The 25721-nt window shown below is 52.8% G+C and overlaps 1 protein-coding gene across 2 annotated transcripts; it reads left to right on the forward strand.

Moving 5' to 3' along the window:
- The first annotated feature begins 9621 nt into the window (after window positions 1-9621).
- On the forward strand, window positions 9622-13439 carry LOC118930315 (spondin-2). 2 transcript variants are annotated; one of them, XM_036921470.2, is made up of 6 exons: window positions 9622-10009; window positions 10184-10409; window positions 10546-10769; window positions 10840-11031; window positions 11294-11468; window positions 12739-13439. In XM_036921470.2, exons 2-6 carry the CDS (start codon window positions 10187-10189, stop codon window positions 12921-12923), a joined length of 999 nt encoding a protein of 332 aa, XP_036777365.1. In that variant the 5' UTR covers window positions 9622-10009; window positions 10184-10186; the 3' UTR covers window positions 12924-13439. The 2 variants fall into 2 exon arrangements, with proteins under 2 accessions (XP_036777365.1, XP_036777366.1); XM_036921471.2 differs by having other exon boundaries at window positions 9623-9896.
- Window positions 13440-25721: the final 12282 nt, after the last annotated feature.

The raw sequence follows: 25721 nt of genomic DNA on the forward strand, positions 1-25721 counted from the left end.
AGGAGTGTGTGTCCTCTCACAGATCTCCCCAAGGGCTCAAAGCCCAGGCAGTGTGGTGTGTCCCCCACCTCGGCGGAGCCCAGCTGTCCCCTGCCCTGCAGAATCAGGGCCCCAGCCATGGGGGCCCGTGGGGGAAGCAATGGCAGCTGGGAGCTGGGGGATGCTTCCCCTGACCCTGGGACCACCGGGTCTGGGAACAGGGCCAGCCCGATTGTCCTCTGCTGTGGGACATGGGCCATCATGGAGCCTGCTGCTGTGCGGAGCACCCCTTTTGATGAGACCCCCTTTTCCAAGCACCCCCTTTCTGAGCCTCTTTGCTGGCTCTTTCAAAGCTTCTCCTTCTAACCATCCTGGTGTCCTCGGAGAGACACTTCCCAAGGAAGCAGCCCCTCACCCCGGGCCCCCCAACATCCAGGGGCAGCTGCCACAAAGACTTCACCAGCATGGGGGGAACAAGGAACACCACTGGAAAGAAGGAAGTAAGAAATTAAAGCCTAAATCCCCAAATTCCAAACCCCTTCCCGGGATCCACAGCCTGCCCGGCTGGCGAGCAGGAGCGGCCAAGGCAGGGCCGGCTGACTCAAAGCTTGGACGCAGTTCCCCTCGCAGCACAGCCGCTTGGCTGCCAGTGAGGTCACGAGGAGAAGGATGATCTCTGTGCTAAAGCACGTGGGGAGCAGAGGGTCATCTGTGGAGCCCAGTGCCCCCCCGCCCACTCCGCAGAGGGAGCTGCTGAGGACTTGACAGGTCGCGGCCCACGCAGGTCAGATGCAGGGAGCCGTGGGAGGGCCTGGCCCAGCTGCTCATCTAGACTCTGGCCGACTGCAGCCCCACACCCTCCGTCGGCCCTGCTCCAAACCCAGAAAGGGTGCGGGGAGGCCATGCGCAGTCTCTGCACCCTCTCCACACACAGTGCGCACCGGATCTCAGAGCTGTTCCCCGGAGAGGGTCCCAGTGGGTGCAGGAGGTGGCAGTGCTCCTGGGGAGAGGCCCTGCCTTGCGTTGGGAGAGCAAGGACCCTCCACACTGGGCCCTTCCCAGCTGCTACAAAGACCCGCAGGCAGCCTGTATGTTCCCCAAACGTAAGCCCCCCAGCCCACCCCTCCCAGAGCCGTGTCACCCCCATGGACCAGGGCTGGCCCTTGTGACTCATGAGCGTGGGTTAGGAACCACCATTCAGCCCCCTCCTGGCTTGTGATACCCAGACACCGGGTGGAAGCCAGGGCCATAAAGAGGCCACAGCAGGGCTCCCGGCCCAGCCAGCTGAACCCCTGATGGTGAGTGAAGGGCCCTCCACATGACGCGGGCCTCAGCCGGCCTCCCGGCTACCCAGGGGCACCAGGAGTGTCCAGGACCAGCTACCCACCAGCTTTGCAGGCGACACAGATGTCGTGGTTTTAAGGCACTGGGCTCAGGGCGGTTGGTCATGTGCCCGCAGATAACCGGAGCAGACCCCAGAAGGCCCTGGTGCTGCCTGTGGGCCCCCCAGTGTGGAGCGGGCTCTGCAGCCCGGGGGTCTGAGGCGCTCGCGGGGGTCCAGGAAGGTCTCCTACCCCCAAACCAGCTCACAGGGCTGCGTGTCTGTTGGAACACCCGGGGGAGGTGGCAGAGCAGCGCGGCCTTTCCCCGGATTCCCGCCCCCCGGTGCGCTGAGTTCTCTGTAGCTGCAAACTTCATGTTTCCCCAAAACAGTCTGGCTTTGCCACCATTTATGCCATTCCTGGACTCAGTGTGCCCTTTTGACCTGCAGATTCAAAACTTCCTTCATTCAAGGAACATTTTCCTTCTCTGTGTCCGTGAGGACTCGGCCGCTTCGCCCTCCTCTGGCCTCCGCCCCACCGCCAGCTGCCTCCCGCCCTCGGAGACCCGGGGGCTCCCGCCAGGCCGGCATCTCTGCTCTGCCTCCGGTGTGCCTGGACACCGAGAACAGCGCTTGGCACATGCTAGGTGCTGAGCCCCTTTGCAGGACGAATGAGTTCTCTGCCATCTGCGCCCAGGCCTGCCAGCAGGGAGCGTCCGCCGTGGGCTGCCGCTGAGCACCGCCCCGAGGGGAGGCCAGCCCGCGGGCCCACCAGCACCTGAGTGCCACCTCCGCCTCGGCCTCCTCACCACAGAATGGGGCGAAACCTGTTTATGGGCAGTTGTGGTAAGTAAAAGCCAATGATCTGAGACTCTCTTAGATTAGCACCAGACAAATGGAAGCTCTGACACAAGACCCATCAGGACAGGCTGGGTGGGGAGGGGGTGACGAGAGGGTGCCAACGAACCGCAGAGGGTTCCTTCTGCCCACACCCCACAGCTGCCGCACGGCCAGGGGCTCCGCTGCCCCCTTCCTCACCTGGGACCCTGGCATGGGAGCCTTCCCCCTCCTTGGCACTGCCAGCTGCTGAGGCATGGCAGAGGCAGCCAGACACTCCCGTGGAGGTGGCCCGCAGAAGGGACCTGCTCGTGTCGTGGCCTCTGGGTCCCGCGGTCTCGCAGATGGCAGGGCCAGCACCGCACACCAAAATCCTGCCGGCCAGGAGAGGTGGGGCTGGTATCTCTGCAAGGCCCCCAGAGGACGGGAGCGCGGCCCTGTGTCTGTTTGCTGAACTCTTCCTCAAGCCGACTGCATTCTCTGCGTTCCTCAGAGCTGACGAGAGGCATCCTTGCATCTCCTAACCCCATGGTGACAGGCTTCTTTACCGTGTGTAGCCTGCTGGCCCTTCGTCCCCTGGTGCTCCCAGTGAAGAGGCAGGCCTTGCCATCCGGTCACTGTGGAGGCAGGGCCTGCAGTGTGGGCACCATCCACTGGGCCGTGACACTGTTGCCCTCTGTACCTCCTGTGCCCCCTGCCCAAGGCTGCACATCCGTGGGACCCCTGCTGGGCCCTCACCCAACCTTTCGGCTTCGTTGCTTCCAGCTCGTGCCAGAGAAGCAGCGCCTCACTCCATTTTCAGCAGGTCTCAGGCAGGTTTCCTAGTGATGGATCATGGTTTTGTTTACCTGGGAATGTCTTGATTTCTTTCACTTTGGAAGGATAGGCTTTTCAGATACAGAATCCTTGGTTGACTGTTTTCTTTCAGCACTTGGAGTATGTCATCCACTGCCTCTGATCCCCATGGCTTCTGGTAGGAAGTCAGCTGTCAACCTGACCGAGGATCACCTGTAGGCAATGATGGCTTCTCTCTTGCTGCTTCCAAGATTCTCTCTGTCTTGTCTTTCGAGGATTGATTAGGATATTTCTTGGTGTGGGTCTCTGCATTTTCCCTACTTGGAATGAGCTGAGCTTCTTGTATATGTTTTTCATCAGTTTGGGGAAGTTTCAGCCATTATTTCTTCAAAAAAATTTTCTGCCCTTTATCCCCCTCTTCTTCTGTGATTTCAGTTATGCACATGTTGGTATGTTTGATGGTCCCAACAGTTTCATTCTTTTTTCTGTTTCTCAGACTGCGTAATCTCAACCGACCTTTTTCCTTTTTTGCTACCTCCTTTAATTCTACTTCCTCGAGTCTGCTGCTGAGTGCCTCTGGCAAATCTTTCAATTCAGTGATTGTACTTTTCAACACCAAAATTTATATTTGGTTCTCTTCTATAATTTCTATTCTTTACTGATATTCTCTATTTGGTGAAACGTCATCCTCATACCTTGATTCTTTAAACATGGCATCCTTTAGTCCTTTGAACATATTTAAGACAGATAATTTAAAGTTTTTGTTTTCTGGTAAATCCAACATCTGAGTTTCCTCAATTACAGTTTCTATTGATTGCTTTTCCCCCCTGGAATGGGCCATACTTTGTGTGCTTTTGCATATTTCATAATTTTTGTTGAAAACTGAACATTTAAAATAATACAATAGGTGACCACTATGCAAAACACAAGAAACAACAAATGCTGGTGAGGATGCAGAGAAATAGGAATGCTTCTACACTGTTGGTGGGACTGCAAATTGATGCAACCACTATGGAATGCAGTAAGGAGGCTCCTCAAAAAACAAAAAATAGAAATACCATTTGACCCAGTGATTCCACTTCTAAGAATTTACCTGAAGAAAAAAAGATTCCTGATTCAAAAAGACACATGCACCCCTATGTTTATTGCAGCACTATTTACAATAGCCAAGATATGGAGGCAACCTAAGTGTCCATCAGTAGATGAATGGATAAAGAAGATGTGGTACATATACACAACGGAATATTATTCAGCCATGAGAAGAAAACAAATCCTACCATTTGCAACAACATGGATGGAGCTAGAGGGTATTATGCTCAGTGAAATAAGCCAGGTGGAGAAAGACAAGTACCAAATGATTTCACTCATTTTTGGAGTATAAGAACAAAGCACAACTGAAGGGCCCAAATAGCATTAGACTCATAGACATGGAGAAGGGACTAGCGGTTACCAAGAAGAAGGGAGGTGGTAGGGGGAGAAGGAGAAGGACTGTAGAACCACTGTGATGTACATTTGATAACAAGAAATAGTAATAATAATAACATAATATGGTAAATATGGAAATCAAATTCTAGCCCCTGAGAATTTGCTGCTGTGGCTGGCTGTTGCAGTTTGTTTAGTGACTTTTCTGAATTAATTCTGTAAAATCTACATCCTTTGCATGTGTGGCAACTTAGTCTCCAGTTGGTTAGCTTAGTGGCTGATGACTGGACAGAGATTTCCCTAAATGCCTGGGCCAATTGGTCTCCAAGGCTTTGCTGTGGGACTCTCGGTGGGTTTGGGGGCACGTTTTCAATACTCAGCCAGGTGGTTGACAGTGCTGCCTTACCCCTCACTTCCTGCTTGTACAGAGCCTCTACGCTAGTCAAAGGTACAAGTGTAGGGCCTTTTCAGGTCTTTCCTAAACATGTGCCTAGCCCTAGGAATTTGGGTGGCCTTCTAAATTTCCAGGAGTGTTTTTCACAGCTCCCTGAGGACATCCCATCTCAGATTTTCCTAAGTTTTTGGTCAGTTTCTTGTTTGCCTATTATCCAACACCTGAGGCAACCACAAAACTCACTAATTGCCTATAATTGTTTTCAACAATCACCCCTGGGGATAAAACTTTCATACTGGATAAGCTCTGAATCAATTCAAATACAGACAGTCTTGAAAATGGGGTCTTCCAGGAAACCACTAAGTCAGCCAAATAATGACAATTTTCTGGAAATGCTGCTTTGAAAGAGGGCCAACCCTGTTTTGTTCTATCCAGCAACTGACAGGCTATTGGATTTCACTATGAATGTGGGCTGTTAATTTTCAAGGCTACTACAAAGCTAGAGAGTGAGGATGGGTCTCTGGCAAGTCAAACACCTCATAGCTTGGTGAGGATGTAGAGAAACTGGAACCCTTGTGCACTGTTGGTGGGAGTGTAAAATGCTGCAGCGACTGTGGAAAACTGTTCCTCAACAAGTTAAAAGAATCACCCTATGATCCAACGATTCCGCTGCGGGGTGCACACCCAGAATAATTGGAACCAGGGTCTGAAAGAGACATCTGTACACTCATGTTCACAACAGCATTATTCACAAGAGCTAAAATGTGGAAGTGACCCAAGTGTCCATTGATGGATAAATTGATAAGCAACATGTGATGCAGATATAGATACATACATAATGCAATATTATTCAGCCTTAAAAACGACATAAATTCTTCAATATGCTACAACATGGATGAACTTTGAGAACATTATGCTCAGTGAAGTAAGCCAGTCACAAAAAGATAAACACTGTGTGACTCCACTTATATGAGGTCCCTAGGTGAGTCGAATTCATAGACAAAAAGTAGGTGGTGTTTGCCGGGGGCTGGGGGTGGAGGTGGGAGTGAGTGTTTAACAGGTGCAGATTCACAAGATGAAACAAGTTATTTGCATGTATGGTGGTGACGGTTGCACCGTGTGAGTGTGTTTACCACCACTCAACTGTGCACCTAGAGTGGATAAGATGGTAAAAATCAACAGAGAAAACACTTCATATCTTGCTGTACTTAACCAAGATTCAGCCCATTTTCTTAACTACAACAGAAAAAAAAATACTCTCCAAAGACTGCTGTAAGCCTTTGGCTCATTCCCAGAGTACTTAAAAAGTTAGTTCTGACCATTTATGCCTGTTTTCTCAATATTTTATGAAGGAAAGCATTTTCAGAGGTCCATCCTTTGCCATTTTGCTGCCTGGCATCTTAATCTGGATGAAGACAACATGGCAAGTCCTACCGGACAGTCAGACCTCTGTTCACGAGTAGAGGCGGCGAAGCCTGTGCTCACAGCCGGATGGTACATCTCCTCCCAGAGCTGCGGCTCAGCAGCCGGCCGGCCTCCTAGGCACAGTGACAGAGGGCGAGGCTGCCGACAAGACCCCCCCAGGGCATCAGCTCCAGGCGCAGAGAGGAGAGGGGGTGGTGCTGGGGGTGTGGGGCAGAGCCGAACCCAGGACGCAGGATTCCTGCCTGAACCAGTCTCCACCAAGCAGAAGTACTCAGAGAAACCTGGATCCAGAAGGAAGTTAAGTGGGGGAAGGAGAGGCAGGCACGGGGCAGCTACTGGGTTCTGAGCACGTGGGGCCAGCAGCTCCTCAGCCCAGCCCTGCATGCAGCTTTGGAAATCATTTCTGGGAACAGCCCAGAGACTTTCTCTAGCCTCCTGACAGCTCTGAGCCACTTTACACTCTGTGGTTGACCCTGTCTGCTCACACTGGTCAGACTCTCCCTGCAGGAGCCCCATCTGAAAATAAAGTCATGGCGTGACAGGGCACGGCTAGGTGTGGCCAGGGCTCCCCTGGCCGGTGGTTAGGAGGCGTTTTTACCTGTAGGGCAGGGAGAAGTGTGTGGGAAGGGTTCGTTAGGTGGCATGGCTGCCAATGCAAAGGCCCTGGGGCAGAACAAGCTGGCCGTGTCCTGGGACAGCGGGCAGGAGAGCAGGCAAGGGGCATGCCTGTGGACTGTTTGCCCATTGCTGGCAATATTCAGCCCTCAGGGACAGAGGCTGCCGTTGGAAAATGTGTGTGTGCAGTCTGTGGTGTCTGGCGGGAACGAGGCCCTGGGTCAACGTCTGGTGAGAGGACCAGAGAGCAGACAGATGTGCGTGTGTGGTGGGCAGGCCCCCCTGGGGAACCACACAACGGCGCCTGGGTCTGTGTGCTCTGGAGGAGACAGCATGCCCCCCTGGGGCTCCCAGCCTGGGCCAGTTGCGGTGAACCTATGCCATGCCCGGGAGGGGCCTGAAAGAGCCCTAGTCGTGCCAGCCTCGGGCCCCTCCCCCAGACTCTAAGTGGAACGCTGTGAAGCCTTCCCTGTCCAGCTGGAAGCCCAGCACCCCTCAGGGGGCATCCTGGGCTCTGCACCCATGGCAGGGCCACAGTGTGGGGGAACAGGTAAGGCGACACAGAGCACCCAGCTGGAAAGAGATTTCACTACTGCCCAGGGTCCACCGTTAGGGACACATCTGGAGTGAAGACACCTGTGAATCTGCAAACAGCCTGGGAAGTTGTGCCCATCGATTATCCATTGTGCACTCTGCTCATCCGAGCTGCAGCAGTCCCTGAGGTTGGGGGTCAGGGCACAAGCGGCGCCCCTGAAGCCTTTGTAGAGTTAGGGGAGGGGGCAGACAGACCTGGTGAACTGCATTCAGACAGGACTTCTCTGCAACTGGGGCAAGTAGGGGTGGGCTGCAGACAGGGAGCGTGGGGGTGCAGATGCAGAGTGGGGGGGCAGACAGGAGTGTAGGGGGTACAGAGAGGAAGCAAGGGGTGCAGAGGCCTGGCCTGCAGCCACAGCCTGAGGCTTCTTCCCCTGAAAGCCCCTCAAGGGTGACGGACCAGAAGTGACTCCCCAGGAAGGGGCCTTGTTACTGGCTCAGCCGACTAACCGAGCACCCATTCATCAGCTAAAGCTGCCTACAGATGTCCCTGCCCCTTGCCACTCCACCCAGCCTTAGGGAGCAGGGCTTTTGTCTGTTGGGGTCACTTCTGTGTCCCCAGCACTGAGCCCCAGGAAGTGTGTGACATGTGCTAATGAGTGGATGAACTTAGAGTTGAGGGTGGAGACATACAGAGGAACCCCTCTGTTTGTGGGGTCACCTTACAAAGTGCTTCTCAAGTGCTACCCCACTTGGTCCTCTGTGGGAGGCAAGATAGAGTGTCCTGGTTTGCAGAAGAGGAGTCTGAGGGACAGAGTGGTTTACTCACAGGTCAGCTGACTCCCTGCTGGCCAGGCTCCTAGCTGAGGCCCTGCCCACACCCGTCCCAGGCCTCCCTCCGGCCCCTCCCAGTGCCACTGTGTCCCAGGAACACTCTCAGGTGCTGTTGTGGGGGCATTGTGCCTCCAGAGGAAGCTCCTCCCCAGGGAGCCCCAGGCAGGTAGCGAGGGAAGGCTCCAGGCCTCCATCCCTCTGGCCTCTCAGCCCCCAGGCACCGCCTCATTGCAAGGCCTTTCCACGTGGGTGCAGGGTCCTGGGAGAGGGGCCTCCTGCAAGTTAGGGTGAGCCCTGAGGACACCTCTGGCCACTGGGGAGCAGGCGAGACCTGGACTGGTCCTGAGCCCAGGGATCCCAGGCCTGGCTCCTGCTTTCTCTCCTCAGACCCCGGCAGCCACTTCAGGAACAAAACTGAGACGCCCGTCGGCCCCTCTTGGGAGCGCGTGGGCCCCTGCAGAGGCTGCCTGCCGCCCACCCTACCTGCAAGCCAAAGGCAGTGCTTCCTGCCCTGACGGCAGCCCACCCGGCCAGGGACGCCCCGTGGGGCCCTGAGGGCCAGAGAAAATTCTGCACAAACGTGAACCAGGCCACTTTTCTCATGAAGGTTTGCTTTTTGTAAAATCTGATTGTTTTTCATAAAACATTATGCTATTTTTGTTAACATGTAATAGGTTTATTTTTGTTATTTTTAAGGGAACGTTGTTACGATTTCCAGTGTGGCAAATATCAAGGGATATAAGCCACACGAGCACAGGCCCCCCTTGGGGTTCTCAGTGACCGTCAGGAGTGCAAGGGGCCTGAGACCAAGTGCTTGAGGACCATAGAACGTCTTCACGCTGAGGACCTGTGCCCAAATGGGTGCTCACCACTACTGCCAGCTACATCGTTTGTTTTTGTTTGCATTCTATTCTTGATTCTATTTATTTTCTCTTCTTTTTTGAATATGTGAAACATTCACATGGTTCCAAAAACCAGGCCGCCGAGTTGCCCCCTGGGCCGTGCAGCGGTGACCTTCAGAATCTGCTAGCCTTGCCCTTCGGGCAGGCCAGGGGTCCTCGGAGGTCCCTCCACAAAGTAAAGTGGGCCGGGGCCCCAGGGAAGCCTTTTGGCCTCGGGGAGGGCATGGCCTGGGGCAGGGCGGCGACCCTGAGCATTCCACCTGCGGGGCTCTGACTCCCCCGGGGGCGGCATCAGACGCCCGCCAGCAGGGCGGGCCGCTCCGCTGCCCTGTTGACGGGAAGGAGGTGGCTGTGTTTGCTGACACCCAGAGCCCCAGGGTCAGGCAGCCCGTTTCCCCAGCCGTCTCCCACACTTGGGCCTGTGTCCGACCCAAGGTGCCCTCAGGCCCCACCTGCCCAGAGGGTGCCCCTGCCCAGTTCTGCTGGCAGCCTCGCGGCAGCACCACCTCCGGGAAGACTAGGAGGAGCCTGACGGGAGAGGGGAGAAGGGAAAGGGGGAGGGGAGGCGGGCGGGAGAGACGGAGACGGGTGCGGCCGGAGCGGAGCGTGACCTCAGTGCCGGGGAGCTTCTGCTCGGCGCCAGAGGGCGGGCCGCTCGGGCGCTCCGTCCCTTCCCTCCCTGCCGAGCCCGTCCGCCGCTCTCCGGCGGCCGCGGTGGGGGAGCCGGGGCCTCACTGGCCCGCTGGCCCGACCTTGGCATAAGTCAGAGCGCTGGGCTTTTGCTCGGGCCATCTCCTGCCCGCAGCCCGGCCGCCCGCCCTGCGGCCGCTCCCGCTGGGTGAGTACCGCGTGCGTCCCTCCCCCAGACCGGCCCGGGCCTCCTGGCGAAGAGCCGCGGCGCCGCCGGAGGGAAGCCGGTCCGGCGTCTAGCCCCGGGCCAGCGCCCACCAGGCTCGGAGCTCCCGCGCACCGTCCCGGGGACCCCATACGGCGTCGCTGCCCCGGGCGGAGCCACCGTGTCGGTGGCCGAAGGTGCTGGGCGCCCGGCGTTCCCGCAGCGGCGGCCCGACAGCCCCGAGGGCACCACAGCGGTGCCAGCCTGGGGCCCTCTCCGTCCCCTCGCAGGTGATGGGAGCCGCGGGCCTGGCCGCCGCTCGGGGCGGCGCCCCCTGGGCTCTCCTCCTGGCCGCACTGGGCGCCGCGGCGGCTCAGCCGCGGGGCGAGGAGTCCGTCTGCACCGCCCGGCCGCTGGCTCGGTACCGCGTCACCTTCACGGGCCAGTGGAGCCAGCCGGCCTTCCCGAAGCAGTACCCCCTGTTCCGGCCGCCCGCGCAGTGGTCCTCCCTGCTGGGTAAGCGCGGCCCGCACCCCCGCACGCACCGGCCTCTCGCCGGGGGACGCTCCCCACTCAGGCCTGGGCTGGGGGCGCGGCGCGTGCAGGGCCCTTGCCCGGCGCGCGGCGGCTCACGCGGCGGCCGCGCCCACAGGGGCCGCGCACAGCCCCGACTACAGCCTGTGGAGGAAGAACCGGCGCGCCAGCAACGGGCTGCGGGACTTCGCGGAGCGCGGCGAGGCCTGGGCCCTGATGAGGGAGATGGAGCTGGCGGGGGAGCGGCTGCAGAGCGTGCACGCCGTGTTCTCCGCGCCCGCCGTGCCCAGCGGCACGGGGCAGACGGCCGCGGAGCTCGAGGCGCACGCCCGGCACTCGCTGGTGAGCGGCCGGGCGGCCCGGGAGGGGGCGGGCGGGCGGGCGGGCGCCTCGCTGACGCGCCGCGCCCCAGGTGTCCTTCGTGGTCCGCATCGTCCCCAGCCCCGACTGGTTCGTGGGCGTCGACAGCCTGGACCTGTGTGACGGCGACCGCTGGCGGGAGCAGGTGGCCCTGGACCTTCACCCCCACGACGCCGGCACAGACAGCGGCTTCACCTTCTCCTCCCCCAACTTCGCGACCATCCCGCAGGGCACGGTGACCGAGGTGGGGGCCCCGCGGATGCGCGGGCTCCCGGGGGCCTGGGGCCACACCTTCCAGTGGGAGCGCCCGTGCCGGTTCTGCCGGACGGGAGAGACCCTCCGGAGGGAGAGGGCAGTGGGTGCGCCTGGCTGAGGCGGGCCCTTTGCGGCTGCTTCCCAGGCCTGAGCCCCGGGCGCGCAGCTGGGGTCAGCGATCCACGCCGACTGGGCCCCGGAGCGGCCTTCTGGTTCTGCCCTGGGCCGACCCCTCTGTGCCCGCCCCGCAGATAACGTCCTCCTCTCCCAGCCACCCGGCCAACTCCTTCTACTACCCACGGTTGAAGTCCCTGCCTCCTATCGCCAGAGTGACCCTGGTGCAGCTCCCGCACAGCCCCAGGGGCTTTGTCCCGCCTGCCCCGGGCCTGGCAGGCGGGGACAACGAGGCCACGGACAGCCTCTCAGGTGAGCCCGGCTCCCGCGTCACCGAGGGCCTCCGTTCCCTGCCCTTGACACACAGCCTGGGTGCCTGGGGCCCTGCTCCTGGGAGCCCCCATACCCACCACCACCACACGGGCAGAGGCACCGCTCAGCGTGTGTCACAGGAGGACCCACTCAGACCTCGGCCACGGCAGGCAGTCGCCCACACAGAGTGCCCGTGCCCAACCTTATCCCTCAGCCTTAGAATGATGCTCGAAAGTGGGCACCCACTTGCAGATGCAGAAAATGACAGAGGCCAGAAAATGCCCAAAAGGCAATGCCTGTGACGGGGCAGTCACAGCACTGGGCATCTGCCACCTTCCCAGAGGCCACGCCCATTGCCCACCCGCAAACCCATGAAGGGCAATGGGCCGGGCCAGCCTGCCAGGCCTGTCTGCCCCACGTGGCACCTTCAGAGCATCCCAGAGCAAGCTGGGGTTGCAGAGCTGGGGGGTGGGGCCCAGCTCCAAACCACCGTGGATGTGGTGCCCACAGCAAGCTGGGCCAGGCCACCAGGGCTGCCAAGGACCACGGGGTGTGAAGGGCCTGAACCAGGGAGACCCCTGCTGGTGACGCTCAGGACACCATGCTTCCTGGGTGGAGAGACCCTGATGTGTGACCTCAAAAGGGCCCAACACGCTGGGTGTGGCGCCGGCGAGTTCTGAGATCTGGAACTTGGTTGATTCAAACTCCAAACTGAAGACTTAGTTCTTGCACAACATTTGCAACTAAAAGCCTTTTACGCCTGTACCCAAGGGGGCCTCGTCCCTCGTCTGGCCCATGTCCCAGCTGGCAGGGAAGAACATTTCACTAAGTGCGTCCTGGCAGGGTTGGTGAGGAGGTAGCAGAGGTGGCCCCACCTGCGGGAGAGGGTCTCTGCACATGGGTGCTGGGCAGCGTGTGGCCTGCGGTCAGTAATGAACAGGGAGGAGGCAGTGGCGACCCTGTCAGCCTGGGCCCCATCTCAGAGCATGTTCACGGCGTGCCCTCACTGCCCCTTGGGCACCAACCCCAAGCCCAGGGCCTTAGGCTTGTGGGAGGGCCTTGTGTGGGGAGCCACGTGCTCCCAGCCGCATGTTATCTCTGCTCTGCATGGTGGTCTCGGGGAGGCGGTGTCACCTCGCTGCTACAAACAGGGCCGATAACCCAGGGCTCCCTCTCCACCCCCGACGAGACATAGTCCCGCTGGTGGGGGACCTCGTGCCAGCAGCACCTCCCCACACACGTGCTTACGTCTCTCCTGTGCCTGGTCCAGTTCCAGAAACGCCTCTGGACTGCGAGGTGTCCCTGTGGTCATCCTGGGGGCTGTGTGGGGGTCCCTGCGGCAAGCTGGGAGCCAAGAACAGGACTCGCTACATCCGCGTGCAGCCGGCCAACCACGGGGTGCCCTGCCCTGAGCTCCAGGAGGAGGCGGAGTGTGTCCCTGACAGCTGTGTCTGAGCCCTCGCCGCCAGGCCTTTCTGGTTGCTGGGGTCAGGGCCACAGCCAAGCAGGGATTGCCTCACCTGCCTGTGCTCCACTGGGGACAGGCCCTAGCAGATGTGCTGGCTGTCAGGACACGTGGGAGGCGCCTCCTGTGCGGACTTTCCTCCCAAGCACCTGTCTGGGGTGCGCACTCCTGACTGAGCTCAGGGGCCTCTGCTGCCACGCCCTGGCTGGTCACTGCCACGCAGGAGGCTGTCTTCCCTGCAGGGGGCCTGTACCCAGTGCCCCTCGGATGCTGCAGAACCACACACCCAGGCACAGGATCCCGCACCCCACATGGCTGTGAAGCGCCTTGGACCTGGTCGTCCACACAGCTGCTGGCACACGGCCCACCGCCACCCCTGCTCCTCAGAGAGGCTGCCACCGGGCAGGAGACCTGTGGGAGCTAAGCGGGGCAGGCGCCGATGCCTCACTGTGGCCTTGCCCTTTTACTGGTGTCTCTGCACTTGAATAAAGACTAGTTGTTCCTGACACCATGGCACCATCTCATTTCCTGGAGGGGCGGTGGTATGGGCCAAGCCCCAGCCTTCAGGGAGTGGCACACTGCGGGCATTAGGGCTGAAGGCAGCCAAATGCAGCGTGAAGGCCCAGAGCACCACAGCCCAGAGGAGCAGCCCCCACGGGGTGCCCTGGGCTGTGCCCGCCCCTGGTACCTGTCCACCCAGGCTCCGCCTCGCTGATGAGCCTGGGAGCCCACTGCACATCTGCTCTGGCCCCATCCCTCCCACCAGCACCAGTCCTTCAGCTGGTTCTCAGGTGGCAGGGAGCAGGAGGGCCTGCTCCCTGCTCCTGGGGCACTTCCAGACCAACCTTCCCCCTGCTTGGACCTGTAAGTCAGACCCCAAGCCATGGGCCTGCCCCCTGGCTCCGCCCCTGGCCCCCAGTACCCGTCCCCAGGATCTGCTCGCATCCTCTGCCCCACAGCACCCCACCCCTCTCCCGGTGCCCCACCTACCTTGCCTCCCTCCCTCCCACCTGCTGCACTGCTCGGATCCTCACCCTGAGCCCAGCCTTGCTGACTGGGCCTCCGCTGCACACCACAGATGACCCAGCCGGCTCGGTCAGGACACCCAGTGCCCTCTGCAGGTCCAGGGTGTCCCCACTGGGTCATTCCATGGCTTGGAACCCCCATTCAACACACTGAGTTCCTTTGGCCCCTGGGACCCCCCTGGTCCCCCCCTGGCTGGGTGATGCCCCTCCATCCGCTTTGATGGTAACCCTCTCCTCCCTGACAGCCCTCCCTGCAGGCTTAGTGTCAGGCCCCTCTGTCCTCTACTGAGGCTCACTTCCTGGGATCATTCCTCTCTCCAGATTTATATCCCCAGGGGTCACCGTGAACCCTTACCTTGGGGAGGAATGAGTGAGAGTAGCTGCCTGTGACCCATTTCTCCCGCAGTGGGGTACTGGGGTGGAAGGCCTAGCTAAGGCATTGGACACATGCGATGCCTGCATGTCCTGTTGAACAGAGGGCACTGTTTGCTACGAGGAGGGACTTGTCTGGAGAGAGTTCCAGCACACGCTGTCTGGATTTATGAGCATTTAACTTTGGGGCACTGCTTGGAGATACTTCTTGACCCAGCACTCCCCAGGAGGCACTAGCCTGCACACCCCACTGAAGCTGAAAAGGGGCCTGGCCTCTAGGCGGCTGTACCTGAGCCCCGTGCTCAGCTCCCTGTGTTTTCATGAATCGCCACACTAGGTGACACTTCTTGCCAGCAGAGGCTTGATCTGTCTGCTCACAGCCCCCACCCAGCCCTGTAAGGCCCAGTGAGTGGCTTTGGGGTGAAGGACATGCACCTGGCGCAGTCAGCACAGCACAGCCAGGGTGCACAGCAGAGATGGCGACGCTTGCTGAATGAATAAGGGACTTAATTCACTTCATAATTTTTCCAGAAGTCCTAAATAGCAGACAAATGAGATGTCTTTTTTTTTCTTTTGGTATCATTAATGTACAATCACATGAGCAACATTGTGGTTACTACATTTCCCCTTATCAAGTCGCTCCCACATGCCCCATTACAGTCACTGTCCATCAGCGTAGTAACATGCTATAGAGTCACTACTTGTCTTCTCTGTGTTATACTGCCTTCCCTGTGCCTCTCCCCCAACTACATTATGTCTCCTAGTAATAATGCCCCTTTTTCCCCTTCTCCCTCCCTTCCTACCCATCCTCCCCAGTCCCTTTCCCTTTGGTAACTGTTAGTCTATTCTTGGGTTCTGTGAGTCTGCTGCTGTTTTGTTCCTTCAGTTTTTGCTTTGTTCTTATACTCCACAGATGAGGGAAATCATTCCTGATACTTGTCTTTCTCTGCCTGGCTTATTTCACTGAGCCTAATACCCTCTAGCTCCATCCATGTTGTTGCAAATGGTAGGATTTGTTTTCTTCTTATGGCTGAATAATATTCCATTGTGTATATGTACCACTTCTTCTTTATCCATTCATCTATTGATGGACACTTAAGTTTCTTCCATATCTTGGCTATTGTAAATAGTGCTGCAATAAACATAGGGGTGCATACATCTTTTTCAAAACTGGGCTCCTGCATTCTTAGGGTAAATTCCTAGGAGTAGAATTTGAAGGCCTAGGTATTTCTTTTTTTTTTAATTTTATTTTGGTATCATTAATCTACAATTACATGAAGGACATTATGTTCACTAGGCTCCCCCCCTCACCAAGTCCCCCCCACATACCCATTCACAGTCACTGTCCATTAACATAGTAACATGCTGTAAAATCACTACTTGTCTTCTCTGTGTTGCACAGCCCTCCCCGTGCCCCCACCCACACTATACATGCTAATCGTAAAGCCCCCTTTCTTTTTTCCCACCCTTATCCCTCCCTTCCCACCCATCCTCCCCAGTCCCTTTCCCTTTGGTAACTGTTAGTCCATTCTTGGGTTCTGTGATTCTGCTGCTGTTTTGTTCCTTCAGTTTTCTTTTGTTCTTATACTCCACATATGAGTGAAATCATTTGGTACTTGTTTTTCTCTGCCTGGCTTATTTCACTGATCGTAATACCTCTAGCTCCATCCATGTTGTTGCAAATGGTAGGATCTGTTTTCTTCTTATGGCTGAGTAATACTCCATTGTGTATATGTACCACATCTTCTTTATCCATTCATCTACTGATGGACACTTAGGTTGCTTCCATATCTTGGCTATTGTAAATAGTGCAGCGATAAACATAGGGGTGCATCTGTATTTTTCAAACTGGAATGCTGCATTCTTAGGGTAAATTCCTAGAAGTGGAATTCCTGGGTCAAATGGTATTTCTATTTTTAGATTTTGAGGAACCTCCATACTGCTTTCCACAATGGTTGAACTAGTTTACATTCCTACCAGCAGTGTAGAAGGGTTCCCCTTTCTCCACATCCTTGCCAACATTTGTTGTTTGTCTTTTGGATGTTGGCCATCCTAACTAGTGTGAGGTGATATCTCATTGTGGTTTTAATTTGCATTTCTCTGATGATTAGTGATGTGGAGCATCTTTTCATGTGCCTGTTGGCCATCTGAATTTCTTCTTTGGAGAAGTGTCTGTTTAGCTACTCTGCCCATTTTTTAATTGGTTTATTTGCTTTTTGTTTGTTGAGGTGCATGAGCTCTTTATATATTTTGGATGTCAACCCCTTATCAGATATGTCATTTATGAATATATTCTCCCATACTGTAGGATGCCTTTTTGTTCTACTGATGGTGTCCTTTCCTGTACAGAAGCTTTTTAGTTTGATATAGTCCTACTTCTTCATTCTTGCTTTTGTTTCCCTTGCCCGGGGAAATACGTTCATGAAGAAGTTGCTCATGTTTATGTCCAAGAGATAAACCTATGTTTTTTCCTAAGAGTTTTATGGTTTCATGACTAACATTCAGGTCTTTGATCCATTTTGAGTTTACTTTTGTGTATGGGGTTAGACAATAATCCAGTTTCATTGTCTTACATGTAACTGTCCAGTTTTGCCAACACCAGCTGTTGAAGAGGCTGTCATATCCCCATTGTATATCCATGGCTCCTTTATCGTATATTAACTGACCATATATGCTTGGGTTAATATCTGGACTCTCTATTCTGTTCTGCTGGTCTATGGGTCTGTTCTTGTGCCAGTACCAAATTGTCTAGATTACTGTGGCTTTGTCATGGAGCTTGATGTTGGGAAGTGAGATCCCCCCAGCTTTATTCTTCCTTCTCAGGATTGCTTTGGCTATTCAGGGTCTTTCGTGGTTCCATGTGAATTTTAGAACTATTTGTTCCAGTTTGTTGAAGAATGCTGTTGGTATTTTGATAGGGATTGCATTGAATCTGTAGATTGCTTTAGGGAGGATGGCCATTTTGACAATATTGATTCTTCCTACCCAAGAGCATGGGATGAATTTCCAATTATTAGTGTCCTCTTTAATTTCTCTTAAGAGTGTCTAGTAGTTTTCAGGGTATAGGTCTTTCACTTCCTTGGTTAGGTTTATTCCTAGGTATTTTATTCTTTTTTATGCAGTTGTGAATGGGATTGTTTTCCTGATTTCTCTTTCTGCTAGTTCATCATTAGTGTATAGGAATGCGAAAGACTTCTGTGTCTTAATTTTGTATGTTGCAACTTTGCTGAATTCAGATATTAGTTCTAGTAGTTTTGGAGTGAATTCTTTACAGTTTTAATGTACAATATGATGTCATCTGCAAACAGGGACAGTTTGGCTTCTTCATTACCAGTCTGGATGCCTTTGATTTCTTTGTGTTGTCTGATTGCTGTGGCTAGGACCTCCAGTACTATGTTGAATAAAAGTGGTGAGAGTGGGCATCCCTGCCTTGTTCCCGATCTCAGAGGAAAAGCTTTCAGCTTCTCGCTGTTCAGTATGATGTTGGCTGTGGGTTTATCATATATGGCCTTTATTATGTTGAGGTACTTGCCCTCTATACCTGTTTTCTTGAGAGTTTTTATCATGAATAGATGTTGAATTTTGTTGAATGCTTTTTCAGCATCCATGGAGATGATCATGTGGTTTTTATTCTTCTTTTTGTTGACGTGGTGGATGATGTTGATGGATTTTCAAATGTTGTACCATCCTTGCATCCCTGAGATGAATCCCACTTGATCATGGTGTATGATCCTCTTGATTTATTTATGAATTCTGTTTGCTAATATTTTGTTGAGTATTTTCGCATCTATGTTTATCAGGGATATTGGTCGGCAGTTTTCTTTTTTGTGGTGTCTTTGCCTGGTTTTGGTATTAGAGTGATGCTGGCTTCATGAGTATTCCCTCCTCTTCTATTTTTTGGAAAACTTTAAGGAGAATGGGTATTAATTATGTTTTCTCTAAATGTCTGATAAAATTCAGTGGTGAATCCATCTGGTCTGGGAGTTTTGTTCTTGTGTAGTTTTTTTGATTACCAATTCAATTTCATTGCTGGTAATTGGTCTGTTTAGATTTTCTGTTTCTTCCTTGGTCAGTCTTGGAAGGTAGTATTTTTCTAGAAAGTTGTCCATTGCTTCTAGGTTATCCAGTTTGTAAGCATGTAGATTTTCATAGTATTCTCTAATAATTCTTTGTATTTCTGTGGTGTCTGTTGTAATTTTTCCTTTCTCATTTCTGATTCTGTTTATGTGTGTAGACTCTCTTTTTCTTATAATAAGTCTGGCTAGGGGGTTATCTATTTTGTTTATTTTCTCAAAGAACCAGCTCTTGGTTTCATTAATTTTTTCTATTGTTTTATTCTTCTCAATTTTATTTATTAAATAAATAGCTGATTTTATTTTGCATTTAGTTAGTATTAGGTTGGTCTACTTTCTTTTCTGTGGTTTTATTTTCTCTGGTGACATCTATGTAGCCTTAGGAGCACTTCCATCTAGAGCAGTCCCTTTAAAATACACTGTAGAGATGGTTTGTGGGTGATAAATTCCCTCAACTTGCGGCTTATCTGGGAATTGTTTAATCCCTCCCTCAAATTTAAATGCTTATCTTGCTGGATACAGTATTCTTGGTTCAAGGCCCTTCTGTTTCATTGCATTGAATATATCATGCCACTCCCTTCTGGCCTGTAAGCTTTCTGCTGAGAAATCTGATGATAGCCTGATGGGTTTTCCTTTGTAGGTGATCTTTTTTCTCTCTCTGGCTGCTATTAATACTCTGTCCCTGTCTTTGATCTTTGCCATCTGAATTATTATATGTCTCGGTTGTCCTCCTTGGGTCCCTTGTGTTGGGAGATCTGTGGACTTCATGGTCTGAGAGACTTATTTCCTTCCCCAGATTGGGGAAATTTTCAGCAATTTTTATTTCTTCAAAGACACTTTCTATCCCTTTTTCTTTTCTTCTTCTGGTACCCCTATAATGTAAATATTGTTCCGTTTGGACTGGTCACAGAGTTCTCTTAATATCCTTTCATTCCTAGACATCCTTTTATGTCTGTCTGCCTCAGCTTCTCTGTATTCCTGTTCTCTGATTTCTGTTCCATTAACTGTCTCTTGCACTTCATCCAGTCTGACCTTAAATCTTTCCATTGTTTGTTTCATTTCTGTTATCTCCCTCCTGAATTCATCCTTTAGCTCTTGAATATTTCTCTGTAGCTCTATCAGCATGGTTATGACTTCTATTTTGAATTTTTTTTTCAGGAAGATGGGTGATTTCAGTCTCACCAGGCCCTCTCTCTGGTGTTTGAGGGATTTTGGACTGAACAAGGTTCTTCTGCCTTTTCATGGTGATGGGAGTGGTCGCCGGCAAGTAGCATGTGTGTCAGCTGGGAGAACAAAGTCCCTTCCTGCTTGCCAGTTGCCTTACCTGTCTCCATTGTCTGTGCTGGTCAACTGTACATAGGGAGCAGCCTCTCGCTTGATTCCTTGGGCTGTGTGGGTGGGGCGGCCCTTGGGATTGCCTAGGGCATTGGTGGGGTTGCAGGCGAGCAGCACATGTTCGCTATCAGAATAAAGCCCCTCTGTGCCTTCCAGACTGCGCTGGTTTCCACTGTCTGTGTCAGTCAACTGCGGGCAGGGGGCAGCCTCTGGGTCTGGCCCGGTTAGCCATGTGCAGGGAGAAGCCTCTGTGTGGTTGCTGTGGGCACAGCTGCTCTCCGACTGCTCCGCAGCTATGGCAGGTCAGCTGGTTTGCTTGCAGTGCCAGTGGGGGGTAATGAACAGCAGGCTGCTTATCACCATGAGGGACTTTGGAGCTGCATTGCCACCCAGGGTTAAGGTGCCTAAAGTTCCTTAAAGTTCCCAGCATGCTGGGCTGAGTGTGCCGTGATGATTTTGTCTACCTGTTAAACCCTTGCCCCTTTAAGACTTTTAAAATGCCCACTTTTCTTTTGTCCCAGGGGAGCCAGCTGTGGGAACCTGTTCACAGTCTTAGTCTCAGATTTTGCTTTTCAATTCCTCTAATATCCAGCACACCATGCAATGTGTCTCTGTGCTCCTGGTGCAGATTACTAGGGCTGGTTATTTAGCAGTCCTGTGCTTCCACTGCCTCCCCACTCTGATTCTTTTCCTCCAGCTGGTGAGCTGGGGTGGGGGGAGTGCTCGGGTCCCGCCGGGTCACGGCTTTGTATCCTACCCTTTCCTGTGACGTTGAGTTCTCACGATGTAGATGTAGCCTGGCTCATGTACTGTATCTTCTGGTCACTCTTTTACGAACAGTTGTATTTTCTGTATTTTCAAAATATATATGGTTTTGGGAGGAGTTTTCTGCCATCCTACTCATGCTGCCATCTTGAGAGTCTCACCTTTATTTTTCAGTAATATGTTGATGAAGTGGTAGAATGTGGGATTCCTCTGGGGCAAAACAGCAAGCAGCTGCAGCATCAGTGGTGTGTGCAGGAGCCATACAGTCCCCAGCACAGCCCTGCTGGCCTTCAGCACCTCTTGCCTGGGGCGTCTGAGGCTTTTGTGGGCACCACCCCTAGTGCAGGGGCAAGTCAACAGCTGGCCCTACAAGGGCACAGTCTCTCCTGCACTTGGCTGGGCAAAGAGAAAAGACATTATGCCTGAAAATTCCTGAATATAAACTCATGCACACAGATGTGACATCTGAGATTGCAGTGGAGATCTGAACAACCCCTAATTAAACACTTTGCTGACAACTGGGCTGGTAATGCCCTGTGGAGCCTGGAAGAAATGAGCACAAATCTCTGGAGACCCCACTGCAGACACAGGACTCAAAGAACCCCACAGTAACTGAGCTCAAATCCACCAAACCCATGAGGAAAAACCTGCACAATACCCGTAAATCAGAGGAAATGGCAAGCCACAAAATCAGACCCACAAAGCCACTGATGTTGAGATTGTCATGTGTAAGATATGATTAAGCACGTTGATTCAGTTAGCAAACCTGAGCTCAAAACTCAAAAGTACACCATGGAACCAAGCACATAACAAGATCATAGATCCAAACCCATGCAGGTAGGCCGAACAGTCTAGTCAAATGACAGATTGTACAGAAGGTTCACAAAACCACGTACTATGTACAGGACATGTAAAACCCCACAAGAACGTTAAAGGCTGGGGAAAGACACTGTGGTACATACCCATGTTCACATCCCCCTTCCTGGAGCAAGGGTTGGGTGGGGCCCAGGGGATGATGCACGTCGTTCTTTGGGGTCAGAACATTCACTGCCCTGTGCACATCCATGTGAAGGGACCCTCACAGAAGCACCCAGGGCCACACTGAGGGCAGCCACACTGCAGAGCGCCCAGACCTGCAGCTGACTTGGAAACATCCTTTATGTTAAAGCAGTGGATGTGAAGGAGGCAGATGATGAAAATAAACCAGTAAGAAAACTTTGCATCAGACAGTGCCAAGGCTCTGTAGGAGGGGATGAGATGCTGTGCTGGTGATGGTGGTGGTAGTGGTGGTGCTGGTGACAGTGGTGGTGATGGTAACAGTGGTGTTGATGGTGATTGTGATGGGTGAGATTGTTTCAGGAAGGTGGTGAGGACACTCTCACCAACAAACTCCCTCTGAGAGGGGCTTTGAAGGGTGAGGGGAAACCTTTTGGGAGATGTGGTGATGAATGTGCCAGGCAGTGGAAGAGCAAGAGATGAAGGGCCCACCGTGTTGGGGAGCAGCCAGGTGACCCATGTGGCCAGAAGACAGTGGGGGCAACTTGGCAGGAGTCTTGGTCAGATGAGTCATGAGCTCCTGCTCCTAGTGAGATGATGCCTGGAGGAGCATCACAAGAGGGCTTGAGTAGAGAATTACCCCATCAGTGTACACTGTGAAGGGCCACCTGGCCACTTGGCCAGCACAGGCAGGAACCAGGTGAAGAGGCTGCAGCACTAATCCAGGTATGGAGGTTTGGGCCTTACAGACGCAGCTGAAGTGATGAGAACTGCATGCAATCCAAGTTTATTCTGATGTAAAGGCAACAGAAACACTGACAGACCATGCCTGGCAGTGCTCCCAGAGATGTCCTGGAGCACAGAGTTAATTTCAGGAAAGTGTGGGCCCAGCCAGGCCAGCCCAGTGAGGACAGGTGCCCTCCTGGGCTCCTGGGGGCCCTGCAGCACTGTTGCACACTGAGTAGATGCGGGGCTTTGGCTGATGGTTCTTGGCACCTGTGCTTATCCCTGCAGGCCTCTCACATAAGCTGGTAATGCATACTGTGCATCTCAGGGGGCTGCAGGCTGAGCTCGGTGGTGTCAGGATCCAGAGCCAGCACATCAAGGAGGTGGCAAAAGTGGTCAGTAGTATCAACCATGGGAGGAGGAGGGGGCAGACCATGAGAATGGTCCACTGTGATCAGCAGCAGCAGGCAATGGGGTGGGGACTGAGTGGTCAGCAGCAGCTGGGGGAAAGGCAGAGGTAGGGCTTTGGGAAGTGGTAGGAGAGGTCTTCCTGGTGGAGATGGTGACTAAAAGCTCACATCCAACTCCACCCATGCCCAATCCCAACTGAAACTACAGAAAGGATGCTGGATGGCATAACCCAGGTGCCTGCACTGGGTGTGGGTCTGCCCAGGCACTCTGAGGGACATTGTCCACCACAGCACAATGAGACCCTAAACTCTAGGATAAACCATCTGGACACTGCCCTTTTCCTAAGAGGTAGGGGAGAACTCTCACTTCCTCTTCCTGCATCTAAAAATAAGCAAACAAAAAAGTTGAACTAGACCTGCAGCAAAGAGAAGCTGGGGTTACTAAGTGAGCTCATGAACAGCTGGGAGAGGCAGGGCACCCTGGGCCAGCAGCCGGGCCGAGACGGTGAGCCTGGCGCCCCTCACTGAGTGGGGCCTCAAGGTCAGCAGCATCCCTTGATGTAAGGGACAAGCAGAAGTACATATATCTGTGGGAGGCTTTCCCAACTCCCAGGATGGTCTCAGGCCTCCTACTAAAGTCAAGCAATGAGTGAAACACAGAAATCACCAATTAAACAAGCAAACAAGTCATTAGGTTACAACCCAACAGATTTAGACACCCATGATTGCAGAAAACAAAACTGTCAGAACCAGAATATAGAATAGGCACAACAAAAAATGACTGTCAACAGGGGAGATTGGAAGTAAACAGCTGCATTTGGGAAGGAAAAGCCGTGTGCAGCAACAAAGCCTCCACCGGTGGATTAAAGAGCTGCTCCGTGCACAGCTGGGGAAAGAATTAGTGAACTAGAAGGCAGAGCTGAAGATGCCATAGAAAGACAAAGAGATGGGGAATTTTTAAAAGATACACAAGATAAAAGAAGTTCTAAATGTTTTAAGTTCTATTCTGAAGAATATGATGGGGATAATGGAGAAGAGATGATATTTAAAGAGAAAATAGTGGAAATATTACAGAACTGGATAAAAAAAGAAGGTAAAGAGCCAGCGAGCACACTCGGTCCCAAACAGGAGAAATGGAAGCAATCTGTGTCCACATTATCACATGAAACTGCTGAGCACTAAACACGAGCAGAGACTGTCAACGGGCCCCGAGGATGAGGACGACTCGCCCACAGAGGAGCACCCACTGGAATGACGGCAATCACTCAGCAGCAGCAAAGGGGCCAGAAGGTATCAGACAAGTCTTTTAACATGAACACAGAAACTGCCAACCCAGAGTTATGAACTCAACACCATCTTTCAGGAATGGGGGCTTTTATACACTTTCAGATTAACAAAAACAGAGTTAAATACCAGGAAAATGGCACTGGAGGAGCTTCTAAAGGTAGCTCTGTCCTCTAAAAGCTTAGAGGCAGTGACAGCCCAGTACACCATGTGTTTATATTAAAAAACTAACATCATTCTGTCTAAAGGACACAGGAGTCAAGAGAAAAGGGGAAGACGATAGAGTAGGAAGCATCTGTGAGATAAAAACCTGAACAACAGGTGTGTGGCAGAGTATGTCTGATGTGACCATGTTGGATTTTGGGGTCTCTTGAAGGCTTGCAATATCCACAGGTGAGCACTGGACTGAAAATTGTGGGGGATTTCAGTCAACTTCAGCTCCTAGCGCAGTAGCACTCACTCAGCCCATGCCATGAGGCAGGTGCAAGTTCCTGGAGAGGCTTGAACACAGCTTGCAGGAGCTAACGTGGACATAAAAGATGTCACCAGCCAAACATTGGGGATCTGTGCTCTGACAGCAGATTGCTGCTCCCCGTCACAGAGGCACAGATAGAGAGGTGGGAGCCATTGTCACCCATCCCCTGCAGTGACTTCCAAGGGATTAGAAGGGCTGGTGCCCTTTTCTTCCCATGCCCCTTCATTCTTCACTTTTTTCCCCCTTTGGGAGCCACATATTAAAGACTAGGACATTCAAAAACAACTGAATATATGGAACCCAGGGAACATCTCAGAAGAGGCCTGAGAAGACCTTAAGTTACACTTCAAGCTGATACTTAGTCCAGAGACACCCTCCAACAGGGATTAAAAACAAGAACAACAAACGAAACAGTAACACACAAAAACAGCAAACCCCGGGAAGGGGGAGAATCTGATTTCCAGAGCTAACACATCATCAGATTCAGATGCCCAGTGTTCAAAAAAAATCACAAGGCAAACAGAGATATAGGAAAGTATTCACCGTTCATAGGAAAAAAATAAACAGAAGCTGTACCTGAAAAAAAAAGAGCTAATGGCAGATCTTCTAGAAAGAGACATCAAGACAGCTGCCTTAAGGATGCTGGAAGAGCAAAAGTAAGATATAGAGAAAGTCACAAAAATGATGTACAAACAAGATGAAACTATCGATAAGGAAACAGAAGACATAAAAGAAACAAAAGAAATTCTGGAGCTGAAAAGCACAGCAACTGTAGTAAAAAATTCCTTAGGGGGAAAGATCTACACTTTGAAAACTACAAGACACTCTTAAGAGAAATTAAAAATATACCAATAAATGGAAACACATCCTGTGCTTATGGATAGGAAGAATTAATATCATCAAAATGGCCATCCTGCCTAAAGCAGTCTACAGATTCAATGAAATCCCTATCAAAATACCTACAGCATTCTTCAATGAACTAGAGCAAATAGTTCTAAAATTCATATGGAACCACAAAAGACCCTGAATAGCCAAAGCAATCCTGAGAAGGAAGAATAAAGCAGGGGGATTACGCTCCCCGACTTCAAGCTCTAGTACAAAGCCACAGTAATCAAGACAATTTGGTACTGGCACAAGAACATATCCATAGACCAATGGAAAAGACTAGAGAGCCCAGATATAAACCCAAGCATATATGGTCAATCAATATATGATAAAGGAGTCGTGGACATACAATGGAGAAATGACAGCCTCTTCAACAACTGGTGTTGGCAAAACTGGACAGCTACATGTAAGAAAATGAAACTGGATTATTGTATAACTCCAC

The sequence above is a fragment of the Manis pentadactyla genome, chromosome 5 (assembly GCF_030020395.1).
Source record: "Manis pentadactyla isolate mManPen7 chromosome 5, mManPen7.hap1, whole genome shotgun sequence".
Taxonomy (NCBI): domain Eukaryota; kingdom Metazoa; phylum Chordata; class Mammalia; order Pholidota; family Manidae; genus Manis; species Manis pentadactyla.